This window comes from Salvelinus fontinalis, chromosome 8, assembly GCF_029448725.1.
Source record: "Salvelinus fontinalis isolate EN_2023a chromosome 8, ASM2944872v1, whole genome shotgun sequence".
In the NCBI taxonomy this organism is placed as follows: domain Eukaryota; kingdom Metazoa; phylum Chordata; class Actinopteri; order Salmoniformes; family Salmonidae; genus Salvelinus; species Salvelinus fontinalis.
Window position 1 is genome coordinate 11,898,647 of NC_074672.1, and position 25,073 is coordinate 11,923,719.

The window sequence follows — 25,073 nt, forward strand, 5'->3', positions numbered from 1 at the left end:
CTTTCTTTCATTGATTCCTAATATTCTGAACCGCTGTCTCGATATATTCTATTAGGTCCATCGAACTAAAAGGAACACCGTATTTAAAGGGATGGCTTAAAGATAAATGTACTGAAAACCAGTGGCGACAAGCATTTCGCTACACTTGCATTAACATCTGCTAACCATGTGTATGTGACCAATACATTTGATTTGGTTGGTGATGTTTTAGAGGGAGAACGATTTTAATTTTAATTGTATTATTATTCTAATCTTTTTTTAATAAAAAAATATTTTCCTTTATTATTTTCCTCTAACCCTACCACCCCTCCCATAATTGGGCTAAAACTAATGGAGAACAACAATTAGGCTTCTACTTCCAGCTTATACAGTGCATTTGTAAAGTATTCAGACCACTTGACTTTTTCCACATTGGTGCGGCTGGCGTCCTGGTTAAGTGAGCAGTGTGTCAAGAAGCAGTGCGGCTTGGCGGGGTCGTGTTTCAGAGGACGCATGGCTCTTGACTTTCGCCTCTCCCAAGTCCGTAAGGGAGTTGCAGCAATGGGACAAGACTGTAACTACCAATTTGGGAGATAAAAGGGTAAAAAAAAAAAAATAGAGATGGTTGCCGTTCTGGAAGGTTCTCCCATCTCCACAGAGGAACTCTGGAGCTTTGTCAGACTAACCATCGGGTTTTTGGTCACCTCCCTGACCAAGGCCCTTCTACCCCGATTGCTCAATTTGTCCGGGCGGACAGTTCTAGGAAGAGTCTTGGTGGTTCCAAACTTCTGGGTGGAGGCCACTGTGTTTTTGGCAACCTTCAATGCTGCAGACATATTTTTGGTACCCTTCCCCAGATCTGTGCCTCGAAACAATCCTATCTCGGAGCGCTACGGACAATTCCTTCGACCTCATGGCTTGATTTTTGTTCTGACATACACTGTCAACTGTGGGACCTGATATAGACAGGTGTGTGCCTTTCCAAATCATGTCCAATCAATTGAATTCACCACATGTCACGACTTCCGCCGAAGTCGCCTCTTCTCCTTGTTCGGGCGGCGTTCGGTGATCGACATCACCGGCTTTCTAGCCATCGCCGCTCCATTTTTCATATGTCCATTTGTCTTGTCTTGTTTTCATACACACCTGGTTTTCATTTCCCCAATCAATCTACTTGTATTTAACCCTCTGTTTCCCATCATGTTTTGTGTGTAATTGTCTTCATGTCAAGTGATGTTCTTTAAGCGCTTTTACTTTATTGTTCCGTTTTATGAGCACGTTTGTTTTGTTGTGCTCCCAGTTTGGAACTATAATAAAGTCTACCTGGCCACTGTGCACCCAGCTCCCTCTGGAGGGGAGAGAGTGGCCGCTCTCGTCTCTTAGAGAAGAAAGCACAGGGCACAACAGAGCATTAGCCATTAGGTTAGGGATCGCCATTTTTCCTATAGTTAAACCCTTCCCGGTACACGCTCTAGATAGTCAACCATTAGGGTCCGGGCTAATCAGGGAGGCCACCATCTCCTTGACCATGGTTATGCAGGGGGAAATCATGGGGAGAGAATCAGTCTCTTTCTCATTGACTCACCTGCATTTCCTGTGGTACTAGGCCTTCCCTGGTTGGCGCTGCATAACCCCACTATTTCCTGGCAACATAGGGCTCTCACGGGGTGGTCGCGAGAGTGCTCAGGGAGGTGTGTAGGGGTTTCCGTTGGTGCTACTACGGTGGAAAGTCCAGATCAGGTCTCCACTGTGCACATCCCCCAGAATATGCCGATTTGGCTAGAAGGCGACTCAGTTACCACCTCGATAAATCTCCTGGCAGACGCTGCGCTTCCCAGGAGTCACGTGTATCCCCTGTCGCAAGCAGACACGGTGTCTATGGATACATATGTCTCTGAATCCCTGCGTCAGGGGTACATTCGGCCCTCTACCTCACCTGCCTCCTCAAGTTTCTTTTTTTGTGAAGAAGATGGATGGAGGTTTATGCCCGTGCATTGACTATCGAGGTCTCAATCAAATCACGGTGGGGTATAGTTACCCGCTACCTCTTATCGCTATGGCGATAGAGTCAATGCATGGGGCGCACTTCTTCACGAAACTGAATCTCAGGAGTGCGTATAACCTGGTGTGTATCCGGGAGGGAGACGAGTGGAAGACAGCGTTCAGTACCACCACAGGGCATTATGAGTACCTTGTCATGCCGTACGGGTTGAAGAATGCTCCATCAGTTTTCCAATCCTTTGTAGAAGAGATTTTCAGGGATCTGCACGGGCAGGGTGTAGTGGTGTATATCGATGACATTCTGATTTACTCCGCTACACGCCGACCACTGCAACCTTACAGGACCCCCCTTCAGCAATGAGGTAATGGGCGCAGCAACCTGGCCAAAACCCCAGATAAATCTCCGGTAGTAATTGGCAAACCCTAAAAATGGCTGCACCTCCTTTACCGTGGTGGGAGTCGGCCAATTACGCATGGCTGAAATGCGGTCCCTCTCCATCTCCACCTCTGATGTGGAAATGCAATACCTTAGGAAGGAGACGGCCTGCTGAAAGAACAGGCATTTCTCAGCCTTGGCATACAGGTCATTCTCCAACAGTCGTCCAAGTACCTTGCGCACCAAGGACACATGCTTAGCTAAAGTTTTCCGTTTTTTTGTCTTATTTCTTGTGTTTCACCCCCCAAAATATTTTGCATCTTCAAAGTGGTAAGCATGTTGTGTAAATCAAATGATAGAACCCCCCAAAAATCCACTTTAATTCCAGGTTGTAAGACAACAAAATAGGAAAAATGCCAAGGGGGATGAATACTTTTGCAAGCCGCTGTACATACTACAGTATAAACATTTTACGGACACTGTCACACCCTGATCTGTTTCACCTGTCCTTGTGATTGTTTCCACCCCCTCCAGTTGTCGCTCATCTTACCCATTATCCCCTGTGTATTTATACCTGTGTTCTCTGTTTGTCCGTTACCAGTTCGTCTTGTTTGTCGAGTCAACCAGCGTTTTTGTCATCAGCTCCTGCTTTTCCCAGTCTCTCTTTTTCTCACCCTCCTGGTTTTGACCCTTGCCTGTCCTGTCTCTGAGCCCGCCTGCCTGACCACTCTGCCTGCACTGACCCTGTACCTGCCTGCCGACCTGTACCTTTTCCCCACTTCTGGATTGTTGACCTCTGTCTGCCTTGACCTGTCTATTGCCTGCCTCTTACTATTCCTGATAGTAAGAACTGGCCATGACTGACCCAGCAGACCCGGGCCAGCTGAGCAACGCCATCTCCACCCAGGGAGCCACCATCGGTATACATGAGGAATTGCTTCGTGGCCTTGTGGAGGGGGTCCAAATGTTGGCTGATTGCCATGACCAGGCATTGGACAGTTTGCTGGAGGAATTCCACGTGTTGTCTGGGAGGCCGCCTACTACGGTGGTAACCCCACAGCCGTTCTCTGGGCGAGAGGCCACCAGGAAGCTAATCCAGCATCGGCAGGACTGGATGGATTTCCGCACATTGGCAGGGGAGAGTGCTTGGAATCAAGAGGCACTGTTTGATATGTTCCTGCACGGTGTCTCGAGGGAGGTCAAGGATGAGCTTGCAGCCCGGGAGTTACCTACAGAGCTCGATGCCCTCATCGCTTTGACCATCCGTATCAATTATAGGAACGACAGAGGGAGAGGAAATTGGAATTTCGCTCGCACGCCCAGGGATCCCACCTTGCCTTCGAGTCATCCCGGAAGCTCCCGATGGTCTCGTTGCCGAGAGTACCCGAGGCTTCCCGACCTGCCCCGAGGGCTGCCGAAGATGGCTGAGTCGCCGCTTCCTGAGCTTATGCCACTAAGCAGAGCTGGGCTGTCGCCAGCGGAACGGCAATACAGAATCGACACGAAGAGTTGTCTGTATTGCGGGACTCTTGGTCATTTCGTGTCCTCTTGTCCTTTAAAGAAACCAGGCTCACCGGTAGGAGCGAGCACTCTGGTGGGCCATATGGAGAACGTTCCTGCTTCCCTTGATCGCACCTTTTTTCATGCCATTCTGCTGTGGGGAGACCAGTCCAAATCTCTCCTGGTTCTCATTGACTCTGGGGCCAACGAGAGCTTTTTGGACGCTACCCTGGCGTCCGAGCTGAACATCCCCACTCAGCCCCTCTCCATTCCCATGGACATTAGAGTCCTGGACGGGCACTCTATAGGCCGAGTCACCCACAACACCATTCCCATCAACCTACGTGTGTCAGGGAACCACAGCGAGGCTATCTAGTACCTGCTCATCAAGTCCCCTCTGATTCCTGTGGTACTGAGATTCTCCTAGCTCCAGCGATACAATCCCCTCATTAACTGGTCTACTGGTGCCATCATGAGCTGTAGCCCGTTCTGCAACGCCCATTGCCTGAAGTCAGCACAACCTGCCCCGGGATGTCTTCCTGGGGCCTCGGAAGGTGCCCCGGAGCTCTCCACCATTTCTGCAGATTACCAGGACCTCTGGGAGGTGTTCAGCAAGGCCCGGGCCACTTCGCTCCCTCCGCACCGACCTTATGACTGCGTGATTGACCTTCTCCCTAGCACGACTCTTCCCTGGGGACGACTGTACTCTCTGTCAAGATCAGAGACCAAGGCGATGGAGACCTACATTGGGGACTCCCTTGCTGCAGGATTCATCCGTCTTTCTTCTTCTCCCGCTGGCACAGGGTTCTTCTTTGTGAAGAAGAAGAACAAGACCCATGCATTGACTACCGGGGTCTCCACGACATAACGGTGAAGAACCGCTACCCGCTACTACTCATATGCACAGCCTTCGAGCCGCTCCAGGGGCCCACCGTGTTTTCCAAGCTGGATCTATGGATCGCCTACCACCTGGTGCGGATACGGGAAGGGGACGAGTGGAAGAAGGCCTTCAACACGGCCAGCGGTCACTACGAGTATCTGTTCTCCGCGACATGTTGAACCTGTTCATCTTTGTCTACCTAGATGACATCCTAATTTTCTCCCGTTCCACCCAAGAACATGTGCCCCACGCCCGACAGGTTCTCCAACGCCTCCTAGAGAACCTGCTATTTGTAAAAGCAGAGAAGTGCGAGTTCCATTGTTTCACCATCCCTTTTCTGGGTTTCATCATCGCCGCAGGGAGTGTGCAAATGGATCCCGGGAAAGTGAGAGCAGTGGTGGATTGGCCCCAGCCTACTTCCAGGGTGCAGCTGCAATGCTTCCTGGGGTTTGCCAACTTCTATCGCCACTTTACCCGTGGTTACAGCACCCTGGCTTCCCCCCAATCCGCACTCACCTCGCCCAAGGTTCCGTTCACGTGGTCTCCAGCTGCTGACCGGGCATTCTGGGACCTCAAACATCACTTCACCACAGCTCCCATCTTGGTTTATCCGGACCCTTCCCGTCAGTTTGTGGTGGAGGCCGATGCTTCTGATGTCGGAATGGGGGCAGTCCTGTCCCAGCGTTCTACCCTGGACCTACATCCCTGCACATTCTTCTCCCACTGCCTCAATGCCATGGAAAGGAATTACGATGTGGGGAATCATGAGCTTCTCGCGGTGAAGCTGGCATTGGAGGAATGGAGGCACTGGCTGGAGGTGGCGGAACACCCATTCATCATGTGGACCAACCATTGTGGACTTCAGTTCACAATACAACAGCTATCTGTGACCAGGCGGAAAAACTTAACCACTAACTTAATAACTTAACCACTAACCGCTACACACAGCCCACACCATTGTCACCATATTAGCTAACATCATAGTCAACATAGCTGCTAGAACTAACACGCTGGTAAACTCGCTACAATCATGCAGTACAGTGTACAGCAAGCAGTTTAGCAGTTTGACGGTGGGCCCGTCGAAAGTGGAAAAAAAATACAAGGAAATATTACTATCTCTCTCTCCCTCTCTGTTACTTCTCCTTCATTTTTGAAGAAATTAATTTGTTCAAAACTGTTCAACAATTGTTTTTTTTCTCTCTTTGTGTCAACTACTCACCACATTTATGCATTATGCTTTCAGCTTATGCTTTCAGTACTAGATTTATTCTGTGATCCTTTGATTGTGTGAACAACATGCCGATTCATGCTGCAGGAGCTCTGATAGGTTGGAGGACGTCCTCCGGAATATGTCATAACCACTGTGTAAGTCTATGGAAGGGGGTGAGAACCATAAGCCTCCTAGGTTTTGTATTGAAGTCAGTGTACACAAAGGAGGACGGAAACTATCTGTCCTTCGCCTACACCATGGTGCTACCCCAGAGTTTGCTGTTGAGGCTACTCTAGATCTTCATTGCAAAACGGTACGTTTTATTAAATTATTTCTCGACGTGAATATATATTTAGTATTGTGTTATCTAAAAATGATCACTTTTAAAATGTTTCACTATTTTTAATTTGATAAAATTCACTGAGGATGGTCCTCCCCTTCCTCCTGTGAGGAGCCTCCACTGCTGAAAACTCTATTGAATGAAAACTCCACAAGAAAATCTGTTGGCCAGCAAGTGAGAGGGTTTCAGCAGTTGAATTACATTTATTCAGAGCGCACAAGGGAACCACACCTGCAAAGCCCATTATGCACCTTCATAAGGTAAGTCTGAATACCAACTACTGAGAAGTGCCTAGGAAAGGCGTAATTTCCTATGTCAGAATCAGGCCCTGAGAGAAATGAGAAATGGTCACATCCTGCAGCCACTAGGTGGATCCACTATTCAAATTATCAAAATTACTTTAAAATAAACATATTTGTTTGAATAAGAATAAGATACTATGTTTACACGTTTTTTAAAACAAATCTATAAATACTGTATAAGTGTCTATATACACCACCGTTCAGAAGTTTGGGATCACATTTTTTGTCCATTAAATTAACATCAAATTGATCAAAAAATACAGTGTAAATGTTGTAAATGACTATTGTAGCTGGAAACGGCAGATTCTGTTATGGAATATCTACATAGGTGGCCTTAGACTAGTTGAGAATCTGGAGCATCAGCATTTGTGGGTTCGATTACAGGCTCAAAATAGCCAGAAACAAAGCACTTTCTCCTGAAACTCGTCAGTCTATTCTTGTTCTGAGAAGTAAAGGCTATTCCATGAGAGAAATTGCCAAGAAACTGAAGATCTCGTACAACGCTGTGTACTACTCCCTTCACAGAACAGCGCAAACTGGCTCTAACCAGAATAGAAAGAAGAGTGGAAGGCCCCGGTGCACAACTGAGCAAGAGGACAAGTACATTAGAGTGTCTAGTTTGAGAAACAGATGCCTCACAAGTCCTCAACTGACATGTTCATTAAATAGTACCCGCAAAACACCAGTCTCAAAGTCAACAGTGAAGAGGCGACTCTGGGATGCTGGATTTCTAGGCAGAGTTGCAAAGAAAAAGCCATATCTCAGACCGGCCAATAAAAAGAAAAGATTAAGATTGGCAAAAGAACACAGAGGAAGATTGGGAAAAAGTGTTAAGGACAGACAAATCTAAGTTTGAGGTGTTCGGAACACAAAGAAGAACATTCGCGAGACACAGAAAAAATGAAAAGATGCTGGAGGAGTTTTTGACGCCATCTGTCAAGCATGGTGGAGGCAATGTGATGGTCAGGGGGTGCTTTGGTGGTGGTAAAGTGGGAGATTTGTACAGGGTAAAAGGGATCTTGAAGAAGGAAGGCTTTCCCTCCATTTTGCAACGCCATGCCATACCCTGTGAACGTCACTTAATTGGAGCCAATTTCCTCCTACAACAGAACAATGAACCAAAGCACAGCTCCAAACTATGCAAGAACTATTTAGGGGAGAAGCAGTCAGTTGGTTTTCTGTCTATAATGGAGTGGTCAGCACAGTCACCGGATCTCAACCCTATTGAGCTGTTGTGGGAGCAGCTTGACCGTATGGTAAGTAAGAAGTGCCCATCAAGCCAATCCAATTTGTGGGAGGTGCTTCAGGAAGCATGGGGTGAAATCTCTTCAGATTACCTCAACAAATTGACAACTAGAATGCCAAAGGTCTGCAAGGCTGTAATTGCTGCAAGTGGAGGATTCTTTGACGAAAGCAAAGTTTGAAAGACACTAATTATTATTTCAATTAAAAATCATTATTTATAACCTTGTCAACGTCTTGACTATATTTCCTATTCATTTTGCAACTAATTTCATGTATGTTTTCATGGAAAACAAGGACATTTCTAAGGGACCCCAAACTTTTGAACGGTAGTGTATATGTGTAATATGAGTATCATAAGTGTCTATAACTCATGTACATCAGTCAAATGCCACTGCTCCTACACATTTTCAACCTCCTATGCTTTGTCTAAGCGTGTGAATATATCTTTACATCAGCTCATCTATAGTCCCTCATTATGGAAACGGAAATAACAACACTGTGTTACATATTCATCACAACCAGCTCTTTATTTCCTGTGAAGTTAGCTGCTCTCTTTTCAGAGTGTCACATGCCATGGAATGTTGGCCCTGTTCTGTGTTCTGTGTTGTGTGTTCTGTGTTCCCTTCTGTAGCATAGATTCTATGTTCTGGGTTTGGGATCAGATGTCACTTGACCATTTGACAATGATGCCATTGTGACAGGCTACTCCATACGTATCAAAGCAGCACTGATTAACCAGTTGACAGGGCTGGAGAACAATACTGCCCTTCACTGCATAGAGACAGCACAGCCTCTCAGACCCTAACCCTGACACTGAATGAAAGTAACACTGGTCCCATCCCAAATACTCTACATGGAACAAAAATACCCACATTTAGGATTATGCTAAATACAGTTCTTATATAGTTTCGGAAGCCTACTAAGCTTTTATTAAGATGTGTTTTCATGGATAAGCGAGTATGTTGTTATTAGCCTACACTTGTTATTATTCTCACAAATTTGAGTAACTGAATGTCTGTGTAGGCCTAATAATTTTAAATACAGGATTCACCCAAGCAATAACCAGATTGAAAACCGCATCCATCAACTGGTTTATTACATTACTACAATACGCGTATTTACTGTGATTTGACTTACACATTTGTCTAGATATGGTTGTTTTCATATAATTGTATATCAGATGAATCCTTGACCTTTTATTCGTTGCAAATATTCTGGAAATGTTTTACAGTAGCCACATGAAATGGATTTTCTCAGCGCTCAGAAGGAACGACCTCCGATCTGTAAAACAAACTGATCTGGCCAATCAAGTGAGCTGTCTGGTGTGGATCACTGCTAGGGAGTGAGAGCTGAGCGTAAAAAAAACTAGTTCACGTTTGCCAAACTCCGAAATTGACGCACCATATCAGAATTGTATCAACAACAAAAAAAATCAAAATCGTTTATGTTTTTTGTTGTTGTTTCAAGATATTGCAACATTGTAAATTAACTTTAGGCTACGTATTCCAGTGAAAGCTGAAGTCACCGTGATACTGAAACTTGGACTAGCATCAACTGAAAGTGGACTTGAGTCTTCTGAAAATCTATCTTGAAGCCATAATTTGCTGATTTTTATTGCTTTTAAAAACAAACGTCTCATTAACAAATCGAGGACATTTTGGGGATTAAACCGACCTGCTCGACCTGGACATGGTTATTATTGGACTGGTTTGGACCTAAGCATGGACTGTTGGCAGGTGTCCGTTCTGTGTGTTATGTTTATATCATATCTACAGCACACGTCGTCTCAAACACAGGAAGGTAGGTGATTTTATGAATGGTGATATGTGTCACTAAATCAAATAGCCAAAATAATCAACCACAAACTTCGCATATAGAGTTGTAAACCAGGAAATCAGTTCAGTGTCTATAGGCTGTTCATACTCTTTTAATCAAGCATTCTTGAATTGTTTTTATTTTTTTCATGAGAATGTATCACACACACACGTTTGTTTTACTATCCTTGATTCCCATTCAAAATCCTATTTTCCATAACCCCTACCCCTAAACCTTAACCCGTAACCTAACGCTAACCTTAACCTTAAAACTCAACCTAACTCCTAACCCTAACCCTAGATGTAACCCTAAACCTAACCCCTAAGCCTAAAATAGCCATTTTCCTTGTGGGGGCCAGCAAAATGTCCCCACTGGTCCAAATTTTCCTTGTTTTACTATCCTAGACTTCTGGTAGTAAAACCAAACCACACACACACACACACACACACACACACACACACAGACACAGACACAGACACAGACACACACACACACACACACACACACACACACACAGACACAGACACAGACACAGACACACACACACACACACACACACACACACACACACACACACACACACACACACACACACACACACACACAGACACACACACACACACACACACACACACATACACACACACGCACGCACGCACGCACACACACACACACACACACACACACACACACACAAACAAAAGTCTATTTCTCAAGAGGTTACATTCCTGTTCCCAAAGTTTGGTTTGGTTTAATTCGGATCCCCAATAGCTTTTGCCGAAGCAGCAGCTATTCTTCCTGGGGCCCACACAAAAACATAAAACACCACAAGTAACAAAACACTGATACACTGTTCACTGTTATTTTCCCGTTTCACGTGAGAGGATGTGTTGGTCTATCTCCTGGTCTTGGTGACTGTAGAGGAATCACCTGTTTGCTCTCTTCAGTCACAGTAGAGCAGAACAGTAGAACACAGCAGAACACCTGAACACAGCACAAGTACCTGTGGTCCTGACAGTGACAGGTCAGCAACTCCAACACTAGAACAAGTATCAGTCAAGGCGTTTGTCAGGTTGTTGTGGTGGACTCAGATGATGATACACCTTAGTGTTTTAGGTGCTGTTTCATTCACTTGAAAGTGGGAAACCTCTGGTTGGTTTAATGCAACTCATGGGCTGTTTAGTGGGACAAGAACATGTAGACTCAATTAAGGTAGACAATGTCCTATTGTGTGTAGACTATGACAAGGTTGACTCAGTATATGCCTCATTAAGCACCTCTTGGGGGGTGTTCAGTTGACCGTTTCAGTCATTAACCAAAACCTTTTATATCCTTCTCTCTTTTTCTTTCTATCTTTCTTTCTTCATTCTCACTCTACCGTTCCTTGTTCTTTCTCTCTCTATCCCTCTCTCTCTCTCTCTCTCTCTCTCTCTCTCTCTCTCTCTCTCTCTCTCTCTCTCTCTCTCTCTCTCTCTCTCTCTCTCTCGCGCGCTCTTGTCGCACATGCTCTCTCTCGCTCTCTCTGTCTCTCTCTCTCTCTCTCTCTCTTTATTGCTCTCTCTGTCTCTCTAGCTCCAGCTCTCTGTCTCTCTCTCGCTCTCTCTCTCTCGATCTCCGGTCTCTCCCCTAGCTCTCTCACTCCCCCCCTTCCCTTTCCTATTTTAGAGGTCAGATAGCTGCTCTGTTCTTCTCTCAGAGGAGGGAATTTTTGCTACACCCATTACCACACTGTAATAAGCCTTTCTGATTGCAGTTATATGTCAGCCATTTAGCCAGTGCTGGCACTGTGCCACACACATAGAGCTGATATCCTGTGTCAGGGGACACAAGTGACTGAGAGTATATTGCCCCTGTTGTAAAGGACACTGGAGGTCAATTGGCTCATTCAAATTGATGACACTTGTTGCTTTGAGGGACTGCTGGCGGTTGTTTACCAGTGAGGAGCGTTGAGTTGGGTGTATACAATAGTTGGTTGTAGTTTGTGTATTTTGCAGTTCATGTTGGAATTGACTAGTTATTAACGTGACATCCCAATTCTCTGGTAGATAAGAGATCATTTCAGTGGCGCATGCTTCGATGCTTAAAGCAAAATAGGAATATGTGCTTGTGTGCGCGTGCATCCGTCTATATTTTACTTCCTGATGGATTTTTCCTCACTCTCTCTTTTTTTTCTGTCCAGTCCACACTCCCATCTATGTGTTTGCAGAGGGCTCAAACTGCCCTTTGAGCCCGAGTCAGTGTGTGCCGTGGCTGGATTAGGTGCTTTGTGTTGTCCTTTCTAACTCCACTCCTCTTCTGGGACAATATTTGCTCAGGACTATGTGTGAATGAACGAGTGTACAAAGATATGGATTATCCATAGGATGTGTGTGTGTGTGTGTGCGTAAGTACGTGCCTGTGTACGTACGTGCGCATGCATAAGTCCTTCTATGTGAGTGCGCACGCCTCCGAGACTTCTCAACACTTTAAGAGCCATCCTTGTCAACCTTCACCTCTCCATGTGTTAGTCATCCTCTGATATCATTCACAAGCTACTGATAAGAAGAGCACCCACGATGTAGTGATAAGGTGTTCCCATTCAATTGTGAGCTACAGCTGCCAACACAATCGAGACAGTTGAAGCTAATGACTAATGTATTAATAAGGAAGAACAGTTTAATTTCATTGTGTCCAGTCACGCATGCAACTGCTCGGGTGGAATAGCTATGGAATAGATTTAGATGACAGTACTGTATAGTAGATTTGTTTTGTCTCCTGTGGATTGTCGACCTTTGGGGGAAGGATATCCTTCTCAACTATTGTGTATCTGCAGATGCACAATGTGCATGCATAATGTAGCCAAAATATGATAGAATGTGTCAATACGGTGTTGTGTGTTTTGATGCTGTTTCGATTGGAGGAGCCTTCCCTACACATTCAGCATATGCATATCCGCCATGAATGTGTCTGCACCACATAGAGAGATGTTACGGTGAATGTGTAGAGCTTACACTGCACAATATCTGTGAATGTGACTGTTATAAGTGGAAAATAAGAGATGATCTCCATGTCTCCTTCCTGCCTCTCTATCTCCCCTCCATTGACCAGACTGGAGCTCTCCTCTCACACATGGCCTTTTGTCCCATTACCATGATCTCAGCACTGTGGGTCCTCTATCACACACACGCACGCACGCACGCACGCACGCACACACACACACACACACACACACACACACACACACACACACACACACACACACACACACGCACACACAGAAGTACTATCTGTCACTGTATCACTCATCACTCTTACTTGGAGTCTGACTGGGACACACTGTTCACATTTATAGCTCAGACCTTTACAATGCTATTCTTTGTCTGGCAAGACCATGTTCCGCCCCATCCACCCTCTATCAGCCTCAGGCCTGGTCCACTACATGTAGAGGGGTTATGGCCTGCACTGCTTCAAACACTGCTCCAGACACGTTTCAGACATATCAACAGATATAACATCAAACACTGCTCCAGACACATTTCAGACATATCAACAGATAAAACATCAAACACAGCTACAGACACGTTTCAGACATATCAACAGATTTAACATCAAACACTGCTCCAAACATGTTTCAGACATTTCAACAGATAAAACATCAAACACAGCTACAGACACGTTTCAGACATATCAACAGATTTAACATCAAACACTGCTCCAGACACGTTTCAGACATATCAACAGATTTAACATCAAACACAGCTACAGACACGTTTCAGACATATCAACAGATAAAACATCAAACACTGCTCCAAACATGTTTCAGACATTTCAACAGATAAAACATCAAACACAGCTACAGACACGTTTCAGACATATCAACAGATTTAACATCAAACACAGCTACAGACACGTTTAAGACATATCAACAGATTTAACATCAAACACTGCTCCAGACACGTTTCAGACATTTCAACAGATAAAACATCAAACACAGCTACAGACACGTTTCAGACATATCAACAGATTTAACATCAAACACAGCTACAGACACGTTTCAGACATATCAACAGATAAAACATCAAACACAGCTACAGACACGTTTCAGACATATCAACAGATAAAACATCAAACACAGCTACAGACACGTTTCAGACATATCAACAGATATAACATCAAACACTGCTCCAAACATGTTTCAGACATTTCAACAGATAAAACATCAAACACAGCTACAGACACGTTTCAGACATAGCAACAGATTTAACATCAAACACAGCTACAGACACTGCTACAGACACGTTTCAGACATATCAACAGATTTAACATCAAACACAGCTACAGACATTGCTACAGACACGTTTAAGACATATCAACAGATATAACATCAAACACTGCTCCAGACACGTTTCAGACATATCAACAGATTTAACATCAAACACTGCTCCAGACATGTTTCAGACATATCAACAGATCTAACATCAAACACAGCTACAGACACTGCTACAGACACGTTTCAGACACATCAACAGATATAACATCAAACACTGCTCCAGACACATTTCAGACATATCAACAGATTTAACATCAAACACAGCTACAGACATTGCTCCAGACACGTTTCAGACATATCAACAGATATAACATCAAACACAGCTCCAGACACGTTTCAGACATATCAACAGATATAACATCAAACACAGCTACAGACACGTTTCAGACATATCAACAGATATAACATCAAACACAGCTACAGACACGTTTAAGACATATCAACAGATTTAACATCAAACACTGCTCCAGACATGTTTCAGACATATCAACAGATCTAACATCAAACACAGCTACAGACACTGCTACAGACACGTTTCAGACACATCAACAGATATAACATCAAACACAGCTCCAGACATGTTTCAGACATTTCAACAGATAAAACATCAAACACAACTACAGACACGTTTCAGACATATCAACAGATTTAACATCAAACACAGCTACAGACACGTTTCAGACATTTCAACAGATAAAACATCAAACACAGCTACAGACACGTTTCAGACATATCAACAGATACAACATCAAACACAGCTACAGACACTTTTCAGACATATCAACAGATATAACATCAAACACTGCTCCAAACATGTTTCAGACATTTCAACAGATAAAACATCAAACACAGCTACAGACACATTTCAGACATATCAACAGATTTAACATCAAACACAGCTACAGACACGTTTCAGACATATCAACAGATATAATATCAAACACAGCTACAGACACTGCTACAGACACGTTTCAGACATATAAACAGATATAACGTCAAACACAGCTACTGACACGTTTCAGACATATCAACAGATATAACATCAAACACTGCTCCAGACACGTTTCAGACATATCAACAGATTTAACATCAAACACAGCTACAGACACTGCTACAGACACGTTTCAGACATATCAACAGATTTAACATCAAACACAGCTACAGACACTGCTACAGACACGTTTCAGACATATCAACAGATTTAACATCAAACACAGCTACAGACACGTTTCAGACATATCAACAGATATAACATCAAACACTGCTACAGACACTGCTACAGACACGTTTCAGACAAATCAATGTACAAAACATCAGACAAAGTGCCAATAGATTATTCATCACAATTATAGATCACTCATCAACGCGATGAATCCAAATGTCCAGGTACACTAAGTCTGTTGAGCACGTTGTGACATAAGTATTTGTAGAAAAGTGCTATGGAATTTGACCGATTCATTATATGAACAACTCTGACAACAAACCGTCTGTAGTGTGATGCCCCTTCTTCCCTGTGTGTGTTTCCTCAGTGGTGTGTCCTGGTACCCAGAATGGGCTGAGCTCCACAGGATCTCAGGAGAACCAGTACAACCTGATCAAGGACCGCTACACAGGCTGCGAGATTATTATGGGTAACCTGGAGATCACCCAGATAGAAAGTGACTGGGACTTCTCTTTCCTAGGGGTGAGAGAGCAGCCACTGTGTTCTATTCTCTGTTCTTGTTCTTGTTTTTGTTGTTGTTGTTGTCATCTTCTTCATCTTTGTCTTCTTCTTCTAATCCATGAGACATGTCCATCAGGCCTCTACTGGCAATCGAGGTAATCTGTTAATGTGACTGTCTCTAACCTTATTCTAACTCCTGTCCGTCCAGACCATCAGAGAGGTAACAGGCTACATCCTAATCGCCATGAACCACTTCAGACGGCTGCCTCTGGAACAGCTGCGTGTGATCCGTGGTAACAGCCTGTACGACCGGGGCTTCGCCCTCTCTGTGTTCCTCAACTACCCCAAGCAGGGCTCCAATGGCCTGCAGCACCTGGGACTCACACACCTCACCGGTGAGGAGAGGGAGGAAGGGGTGGAGGAGATGAGGAGGGAGTGGGTAGAGGAAGATGAGAGAGGAGAGTACAGAAGGAAAGAGTAGAGGTGAGAAGGAGGGATAGTGGATAAATTGAACCGGTGCTACCCTGGGTCAAAGAGAGAGCCAGGCAGAGTGAAGCTCCAGTACCACACAGGTCCAAAGAGGACAAGGATTTAAAGTAGGATACAAATCAAATGAAATCAAACGTTATTTATCACATGCACTGAATACAACTGGTGTAGGCTTTATAGTGAAATGCTTGACTACGGACCTTTCCTAACAATGCTAAGTTTAAAAAAAAGAATTAATACAAATAAATAGTAACTAAAAGAAGAGGAATAAAATAAAATACACAAGAATGGAGCTATATACAGGAAGTACCAGATCAATGTGGAGTTATATACAGGGAGTACCAGATCAATGTGGAGTTACATACAGGGAGTACCAGATCAATGTGGAGCTATATACAGGGAGTACCAGTACCAGATCAATGTGGAGCTATATACAGGGAGTACCAGTACCAGATCAATGTGGAGTTATATACAGGGAGTACCAGTACCAGATCAATGTGGAGCTATATACAGGGAGTACCAGTACCAGATCAATGTGGAGCTATATACAGGGAGTACCAGTACCAGATCAATGTGGAGTTATATACAGGGAGTACCAGATCAATGTGGAGCTATATACAGGGAGTACCAGTACCAGATCAATGTGGAGCTATATACAGGGAGTATCAGTACCAGATCAATGTGGAGCTATATACAGGGAGTACCAGATCAATGTGGAGCTATATACAGGGAGTACCAGTACCAGATCTATGTGAAGTTATATACAGGGAGTATCAGTACCAGATCAATGTGGAGCTATATACAGGGAGTACCAGTACCAGATCAATGTGGAGCTGTATACAGGGAGTACCAGTACCAGATCTATGTGAAGTTATATACAGGGAGTACCAGATCAATGTGGAGCTATATACAGGGAGTACCAGTACCAGATCTATGTGAAGTTATATACAGGGAGTACCAGTACCAGATCAATGTGGAGCTATATACAGGGAGTACCAGTACCAGATCAATGTGGAGCTATATACAGGGAGTACCAGTACCAGATCAATGTGGAGTTATGTACAGGGAGAACCAGTACCAGATCAATGTGGAGCTATATACAGAAAGTACCAGTACCAGATCAATGTGTGGCTATATACAAGGAGTACCAGATCAATGTGGAGCTATATACAGGGAGTACCAGTACCAGATCAATGTGTGGCTATATACAGGGAGTACCAGATCAATGTGGAGCTATATACAGGGAGTACCAGTACCAGATCAATGTGGAGCTATATACAGGGAGTACCAGTACCAGATCAATGTGGAGCTATATACAGGGAGTACCAGATCAATGTGGAGCTATATACAGGGAGTACCGGATCAATGTGGAGCTATATACAGGGAGTACCAGTACCAGATCAATAAGGAGTTATATACAGGGAGTACCAGATCAATGTGGAGCTATATACAGGGAGTACCGGATCAATGTGGAGTTATATACAGGGAGTACCAGTACCAGATCAATATGGAGTTATATACAGGGAGTACCAGATCAATGTGGAGCTATATACAGGGAGTACCAGTACCAGATCAATGTGGAGCTATATACAGGGAGTACCAGTACCAGATCAATGTGGAGTTATATACAGGGAGTACCAGATCAATGTGGAGCTATATACAGGGAGTACCAGTACCAGATCAATGTGGAGCTATATACAGGGAGTACCAGATCAATGTGGAGCTATATACAGGAAGCACCAGTTACAGATCAATGTGTAGCTATATACAGGGAGTACCAGTACCAGATCAATGTGGAGCTATATACAGGGAGTACCAGTACCAGATCAATGTGCAGAGGTACGAGGTATTGAGGTAGATATGTAAAAAGGCAGGATAAGGCAGGGTAAGGCAGGGTAAAGTGACTAGGCATCAGGATAGATAATAATAAGGTATTTGAGGTAGATATGTACATGAAGGCAGGGTAAAGTGACTAGGCATCAGGATAGATAATAATAAGGTATTTGAGGTAGATATGTACATGAAGGCAGGGTAAAGTGACTAGGCATCAGGACAGATAATAATAAGGTATTTGAGGTAGATATATACATGAAGGCAGGGTAAAGTGACTTGGCATCAGGATAGATAATAATAAGGTATTTGAGGTAGATATGTACATGAAGGCAGGGTAAAGTGACTAGGCATCAGGATAGATAATAATAAGGTATTTGAGGTAGATATGTACATGAAGGCAGGGTAAAGTGACTAGACATCAGGATAGATAATAATAAGGTATTTGAGGTAGATATGTACATGAAGGCAGGGTAAAGTGACTAGGCATCAGGATAGATAATAATAAGGTATTTGAGGTAGACATGTACATGAAGGCAGGGTAAAGTGACTAGACATCAGGATAGATAATAATAAGGTATTTGAGGTAGATATGTACATGAAGGCAGGGTAAAGTGACTAGACATCAGGATAGATAATAATAAGGTATTTGAGGTAGATATGTACATGAAGGCAGGGTAAAGTGACTAGGCATCAGGATAGATAATAATAAGGTATTTGAGGTAGATATGTACATACATGAAGGCAGGGTAAAGTGACTAGACATCAGGATAGATAATAATAAGGTATTTGAGGTAGATATGTACATACATGAAGGCAGGGTAAAGTGACTAGACATCAGGATAGATAATAATAATAAGGTATTTGAGGTAGATATGTACATGAAGGCAGGGTAAAGTGACTAGGCATCAGGATAGATAATAATAAGGTATTTGAGGTAGATATGTACATGAAGGCAGGGTATAGTGACTAGACATGAGGATTGATAATAATAAGAGTAAAATAAAGAACAGAGTAGCAGCAGCATATGATGAGTGTAAAAGTGTGTGAGTATATTATTTGAATGGGTGAGGCTTTTGTGTGGGAGTGACAGTGTAGTGTATATGGTGTGTATATGGTGTGTATATAAAGTCTAGTGAGTGAGCGTAGGGTCAGTGTAAGATAGTCAGTGCAGATTGTTCAGGTACCATTAATTGACTATTTAGCAGTCTAATTAAAGTATTACCCTAAACACAGCCCCAACCACAACCTTAACCCTAGCTTCATGTCCACATCCCCGTTCTACCCTAGCCCCAACCACAACCTTAACCCTAGCATCATGTCCACATCCCCGTTCTACCCTAGCCCCAACCACAACCTTAACCCTAGCTTCATGTCCACATCCCCGTTCTACCCTAGCCCCAACCACAACCATAACCCTAGCATCATGTCCACATCCCCGTTCTACCCTAGCCCCAACCACAACCTTAACCCTAGCTTCATGTCCACATCCCCGTTCTACCCTAGCCCCAACCACAACCTTAACCCTAGCATCATGTCCACATCCCCGTTCTACCCTAGCCCCAACCACAACCTTAACCCTAGCATCATGTCCACATCCCCGTTCTACCCTAGCCCCAACCACAACCTTAACCCTAGCATCATGTCCACATCCCCGTTCAACCCTAGCCCCAACCACAACCCTAACCCTAGCTTCATGTCCACATCCCCGTTCTACCCTAGCCCCAACCACAACCTTAACCCTAGCATCATGTCCACATCCCCGTTCTACCCTAGCCCCAACCACAACCTTAACCCTAGCATCATGTCCACATCCCCGTTCTACCCTAGCCCCAACCACAACCCTAACCCTAGCTTCATGTCCACATCCCCGTTCAACCCTAGCCCCAACCACAACCATAACCCTAGCTTCATGTCCACATCCCCGTTCAACCCTAACCCTAACCCTAACCACAACCCTGACCCTAGCTTCATGTCCACATCCCCGTTCAACCCTAACCCTAACCCTAACCACAACCCTGACCCTAGCTTCATGTCCACATCCCCGTTCTACCCTAGCCCGAACCACAACCCTAACCCTAGCTTCATGTCCACATCCCCGTTCAACCCTAACCCCAACCACAACCCTAACCCTAGCTTCATGTCCACATCCCCGTTCAACCCTAGCCCCAACCACAACCCTAACCCTAGCTTCATGTCCACATCCCCGTTCTACCCTAGCCCCAACCACAACCCTAACCCTAGCTTCATGTCCACATCCTCGTTCAACCCTAACCCCAACCACAACCCTAACCCTAGCATCATGTCCACATCTCCGTTCAACCCTAGCCCTAACCACAACCATAACCCTAGCCTATTGTCCACATCCCCGTTCTACCCTAACCCTAACCACAACCATAACCCTAGCTTCATGTCCACATCCCCGTTCAACCCTAGCCCCAACCACAACCCTAACCCTAGCTTCATGTCCACATCCCCGTTCAACCCTAGCCCCAACCACAACCATAACCCTAGCTTCATGTCCACATCCCCGTTCAACCCTAGCCCCAACCACAACCCTAACCCTAGCTTCATGTCCACATCCCCGTTCAACCCTAGCCCCAACCACAACCATAACCCTAGCTTCATGTCCACATCCCTGTTCAACCCTAGCCCCAACCACAACCATAACCCTAGCCTATTGTCCACATCCCCGTTCTACCCTAGCCCCAACCACAACCCTAACCGTAACCCTAATCTTAGAGAGAGAACTAAAAGAATACCAATTTAATGAGGAGAAACAAAAGAGGGTGGACGGAGGAGAAATGACAGAGAGAACAGAAGAGAATAGGATAGTCCAGACAAGGAGGACAAACGATGTAATATGTGTAATGTGTTTGCTCTTACCAATGTGCAAAGTGGAATACTTGAGAAGACATTATGTGGTGTTTGGAGTGTGTGGGAGGCAGTAGCTAGGAATCTCTTGGGGTTACTGTAGTACATACACCACACCCTCAGTGTGCAGACAGGTGTGTAGTGTAGCATGGCGAGGGGGAGAGGGGGTGAGAAGGGGGGTTGAGGTGGGGGAAAGAGGGAGGGTTGATGGTGAAGATCTGATTAATGACTCTATGCGTGCATCCCAAATGGCAACCTAATTCCCTTTATAAAGCATAGGCTTCGTTCAAAGTTTGTGCACCATATAGGGAATATATAAGGAATCATTCACCATTTGGGACGCTACCTATACTGTGAAAGCAGAGTTTCCAGTATTACCAACAGCACAGGGTTTCACCTTAAGTTGTATCTGTGTGCTTGTGTACATGTGTCTAACATCTTACACAAACCCTCCAGCTTCCCAGAAAAGAGCAGGTTCTTCCTACATGCTCCAGCAAGTCTGGGTTATTGTTTAATGTAAGGAGAGTCAAATTGGAACTGTCTCCCTGTAGAATTCCTGCCAACTGATTTTTCTCTCTCCCTCTCTCTCCCTCACTTTCTCTCTCCCTCTCTCTTACTCACTCTCTCTACAGAGATTCTGGAGGGAGGTGTCCAGATCGTCCACAACAGGTTCCTGAGCTATGGTCCCTGGGTGAACTGGGATGATATTGTGAGGGACAGGGATAGGGCCAAGGCTCCCATTGACATCCAGTTGAACGGCGAGAGAGGTCAGTGTCTGTCCATTATAATAGGACATGTAGTTAGAGCTATGACCCAAGTCATAGACTGTTCTCTCTGCTACAGCAAGGCAAGCAGTACCGGAACGCCAAGTCTAGGTCCAAAAGGCTCCTTAACAGCTTCTACCCCCAAGCCATAAGACTTGTTCAGCAAAATCAAATCAAATCAAATGTTATTTGTCACATACACATGCCAACCATGTGTATGTGACAAATAAAATTTGATTTGATTTGATTTGATTTTGCTGAACAATTAATCAAATGGCCACCCAGACTATTTATATGGACAAATAACATTTGATTTGATTTTGATTTGATTAGAGCCTGATCTGATGTATTTGGAAAATAAAAAAAGAGATCAGCATTCCGGTTGAGATTCCGAACTCTGGCTAGAGCATGAACTTTGACCTCTTTGACCACTATTCCTGGGTCGGCCATTGGCTGCTATATCTGACTGATAATGATGTTCCATTATCTGTAGGGCCTTGTCACCCCTCCTGTGGGGAGAACTGCTGGGGGCCTGATGAAGTGCACTGCCAGATCTGTAAGTTCATCTCTGCCTGCTCTGCCTCTGAATGGTCTCTGAATTGTCTCTGAATGGTCTCTGAATGGTCTCTGAATGGTCTCTGGATGGTCTCTGGATGGTCTCTGGATGGTCTCTGGATGGTCTCTGAATGGTCTCTGGATGGTCTCTGAATGGTCTCTGAATGGTGTCTGAATGGTCTCTGGATGGTCTCTGAATGGTCTCTGAATGGTCTCTGAATGGTCTCTGAATGGTCTCTGGATGGTCTCTGGATGGTCTCTGGATGGTCTCTGAATGGTCTCTGGATGGTCTCTGAATGGTCTCTGAATGGTCTCTGGATGGTCTCTGAATGGTCTCTGAATGGTCTCTGGATGGTCTCTGGATGGTCTCTGGATGGTCTCTGAATGGTCTCTGAATGGTCTCTGAATGGTCTCTGGATGGTCTCTGAATGGTCTCTGAATGGTCTCTGGATGGTCTCTGAATGGTCTCTGAATGGTCTCTGAATGGTCTCTGGATGGTCTCTGAATGGTCTCTGGATGGTCATTCTCAATCTCTCTCTCTCTTCTCCTCTCTCTATCCCTTACTCTATTTCCAGTTCTCTCACTCACACTGTCTACTTTCTTCCCACTCTCTCTCTTTGTGGTTTGTGACATGTTGTTGACCATACTGTCCCCTCACTAACCCTCCTCTGTCCCCCTCAGTGACTAAGACAGTGTGCGCCCCTCAGTGTAACGGTCGTTGTTTCGGGACCAGTCCCAGGGACTGCTGTCACATAGAGTGTGCAGGCGGCTGTAATGGACCTCAGGATATGGACTGCTTTGTGAGTGATGAGTACTGCCTCTGTCTCTCTGTCTCTCTCTCGCTGTCTCTCTCTCGCTGTCTCTCTCTCTCTGTCTCTCTCGCTCGGTATCTCTCTCTCTCACACACTCTCTCTCTGTCTCTCTCTCTCTCACTCTCTCTCTCTGTCTCTCTCTCTCTTTCTCTCTCTCTGTCTCGCTCTTTCTTTCCCGCTCTCTTTTAAGTGATGGAGTAGCCCTTTTAAGCCTAATAAGATTGATACAGTAAAGCAGTTTGTGATTCATTCCTGTATATGTGTTTGTGTGTGCGCACCCATGTGCATGTGCGTATGTGCTTGTGTGTGTCTACCTCCCGACTCCCAGGCGTGCGGCCACTTCAACGACTCCAGGTCCTGTGTGCCCCAGTGTCCCCAGACTCTGATCTACAACAAGCAGACGTTTCAGATGGAGACGAACCCCAACGCCAAGTATCAGTACGGATCCATCTGTGTCTCCCACTGCCCCAGTGAGTACCCTCCCTGTGTGTGTATTCCATTGGTATTATAACATTCTTCCTTTTGAGTTCCATATGTCTTACCTCCCTCCCTTCTTCCTCCCTGTCTCCTCTCTCTCTCCCCCCTCCCTCTTTCCCCTGCGCAGCCCACTTCGTGGTGGATGGCAGCTCCTGTGTGAGTGGCTGTCCTCCAGACAAGAAGGAGGTGGAGAGGACTGGTCAGAGGCAGTGTGAGCTCTGTGGAGGACTGTGCCCTAAAGGTAGATCCAGCAGTCAATTACGTCCACCAGGTCTCCATTCACTTTCAATGGCTGTTGATTTACTGCTGCTAGATTATGCAGGTAGTTTGTGCAAGGATTGCATGTGGTTATTTCTATCGTTTTTGGTCTGGTATGCGCATATTGATACAACAGTGTGCTCAATGATACACGTATGCACTGCGGGTCTTTGGGGTTATGGTGTTGACGCGTGGGTTAGTTACGAAGATCCATGATGACAGTTTTCCCATGACTAAAGAGGAGAATATCTCTCTCTCCCTGTTCCATAATCTAGCCTGTGAGGGCACAGGTCCTGAGCACAGACAAACGGTGGACTCTAGTAACATCGACAGCTTCATCAACTGCACTAAGATACAGGGCAGCCTGCACTTCCTGGTCACAGGGATTCTTGGGTAAGTGAGTTTATTAAACACGGCGCATTTGGGGTTCCACTGATCGTTTCATTGGTCCTCATCGTTGGTGCATGTGTGTACTGTGGAGTAGAGCTGATCTGTGTTTTCCAGCGATGACTATAAGAATATCCCACCTCTGGACCCTAAGAAGCTGGAGGTCTTCCGCTCTGTCCAGGAGATAACAGGTATGTGTGTGTGTGCGTGTGCGTGTGCGTGTGCATGTATGTGTGTGTGCGTGTGTTATCTAGGTGCATATATTTGCATGCATGTAAAGTAAGGTTGCTGAACCATTGTCTGTGTGTCTGCTCTCCAGATATCCTAGCCATCCAGTCGTGGCCTAAAGAGTTGTCAGATCTGTCAGTGTTCTCCAATCTTACCACCATACAGGGAAGATCTCTTCACAAGTAAGGCTGTGTGTGTGTGTGTGTTTGCGCGCGTGCTTATGTGTGCGTGTGCACGTGTGACTGTATGTGTGTGTGTCAGAGGAGGCTGGTGGGAGGAGCTATAGGAGGACGGGCTCACAGTAATGGCTGGAATTGAATACATGGAACGCATGTTTGATACCGTTCCATGAATTCCATTCCAGCCATTACAATGAGCCCGTCCTCCTATATCTTCTCCCCCCAGCCTCCCCTGGTTCGTGTGAATGCGAGAAAGTCCTTATTTCTGTATAACTCAAACCTTGTGATGTGTTGTCATATAACACGATCCTGTCATTCGCTCCGGATATGTCATTTAATGCTCTCCTCTGTTTGCTTTAATAATAGCAGAAGCTGCTTTTTTTGTGTGAACAGCCCATGCCAAGCCCCCTGTCATGCATGTCACAGGTGTATGTAATCCCTCTATCTCTCTCTTTGTGTCTCACCCTCCTGTCCCCTCTGCTCCCGATGTCCCTCTCCAGCGCAAAGAGGTATGGCTTGTGCCGTCTGCCTCTTTTTCCTAAACCAAAGCATAGCCTCAAGGCTGTCTAACACAGATAGTTTGTGACTGTGATGTTGTGA

The 25,073-nt window shown here is 45.1% G+C and overlaps 1 protein-coding gene across 2 annotated transcripts in view; it reads left to right on the forward strand.

The window, feature by feature from the left end:
• The first annotated feature begins 9,134 nt into the window (after positions 1–9,134).
• Positions 9,135–25,073, forward strand: part of LOC129860562 (receptor tyrosine-protein kinase erbB-3-like) — a 29,393-nt gene continuing 13,454 nt past the window's right edge. The window contains exons 1-12 of one of the 2 annotated variants that reach the window (XM_055931071.1): positions 9,135–9,633; positions 15,487–15,641; positions 15,829–16,015; positions 21,446–21,580; positions 22,071–22,133; positions 22,814–22,932; positions 23,273–23,414; positions 23,549–23,662; positions 23,955–24,072; positions 24,184–24,257; positions 24,386–24,476; positions 24,974–24,982. In XM_055931071.1, the coding sequence (XP_055787046.1) occupies positions 9,555–9,633; positions 15,487–15,641; positions 15,829–16,015; positions 21,446–21,580; positions 22,071–22,133; positions 22,814–22,932; positions 23,273–23,414; positions 23,549–23,662; positions 23,955–24,072; positions 24,184–24,257; positions 24,386–24,476; positions 24,974–24,982 (1,286 nt within the window). In that variant the 5' untranslated portion in view covers positions 9,135–9,554. The remainder of the gene's footprint in view (positions 9,634–15,486; positions 15,642–15,828; positions 16,016–21,445; positions 21,581–22,070; positions 22,134–22,813; positions 22,933–23,272; positions 23,415–23,548; positions 23,663–23,954; positions 24,073–24,183; positions 24,258–24,385; positions 24,477–24,973; positions 24,983–25,073) is intronic. The other variant, XM_055931072.1, reaches the window with a different exon arrangement.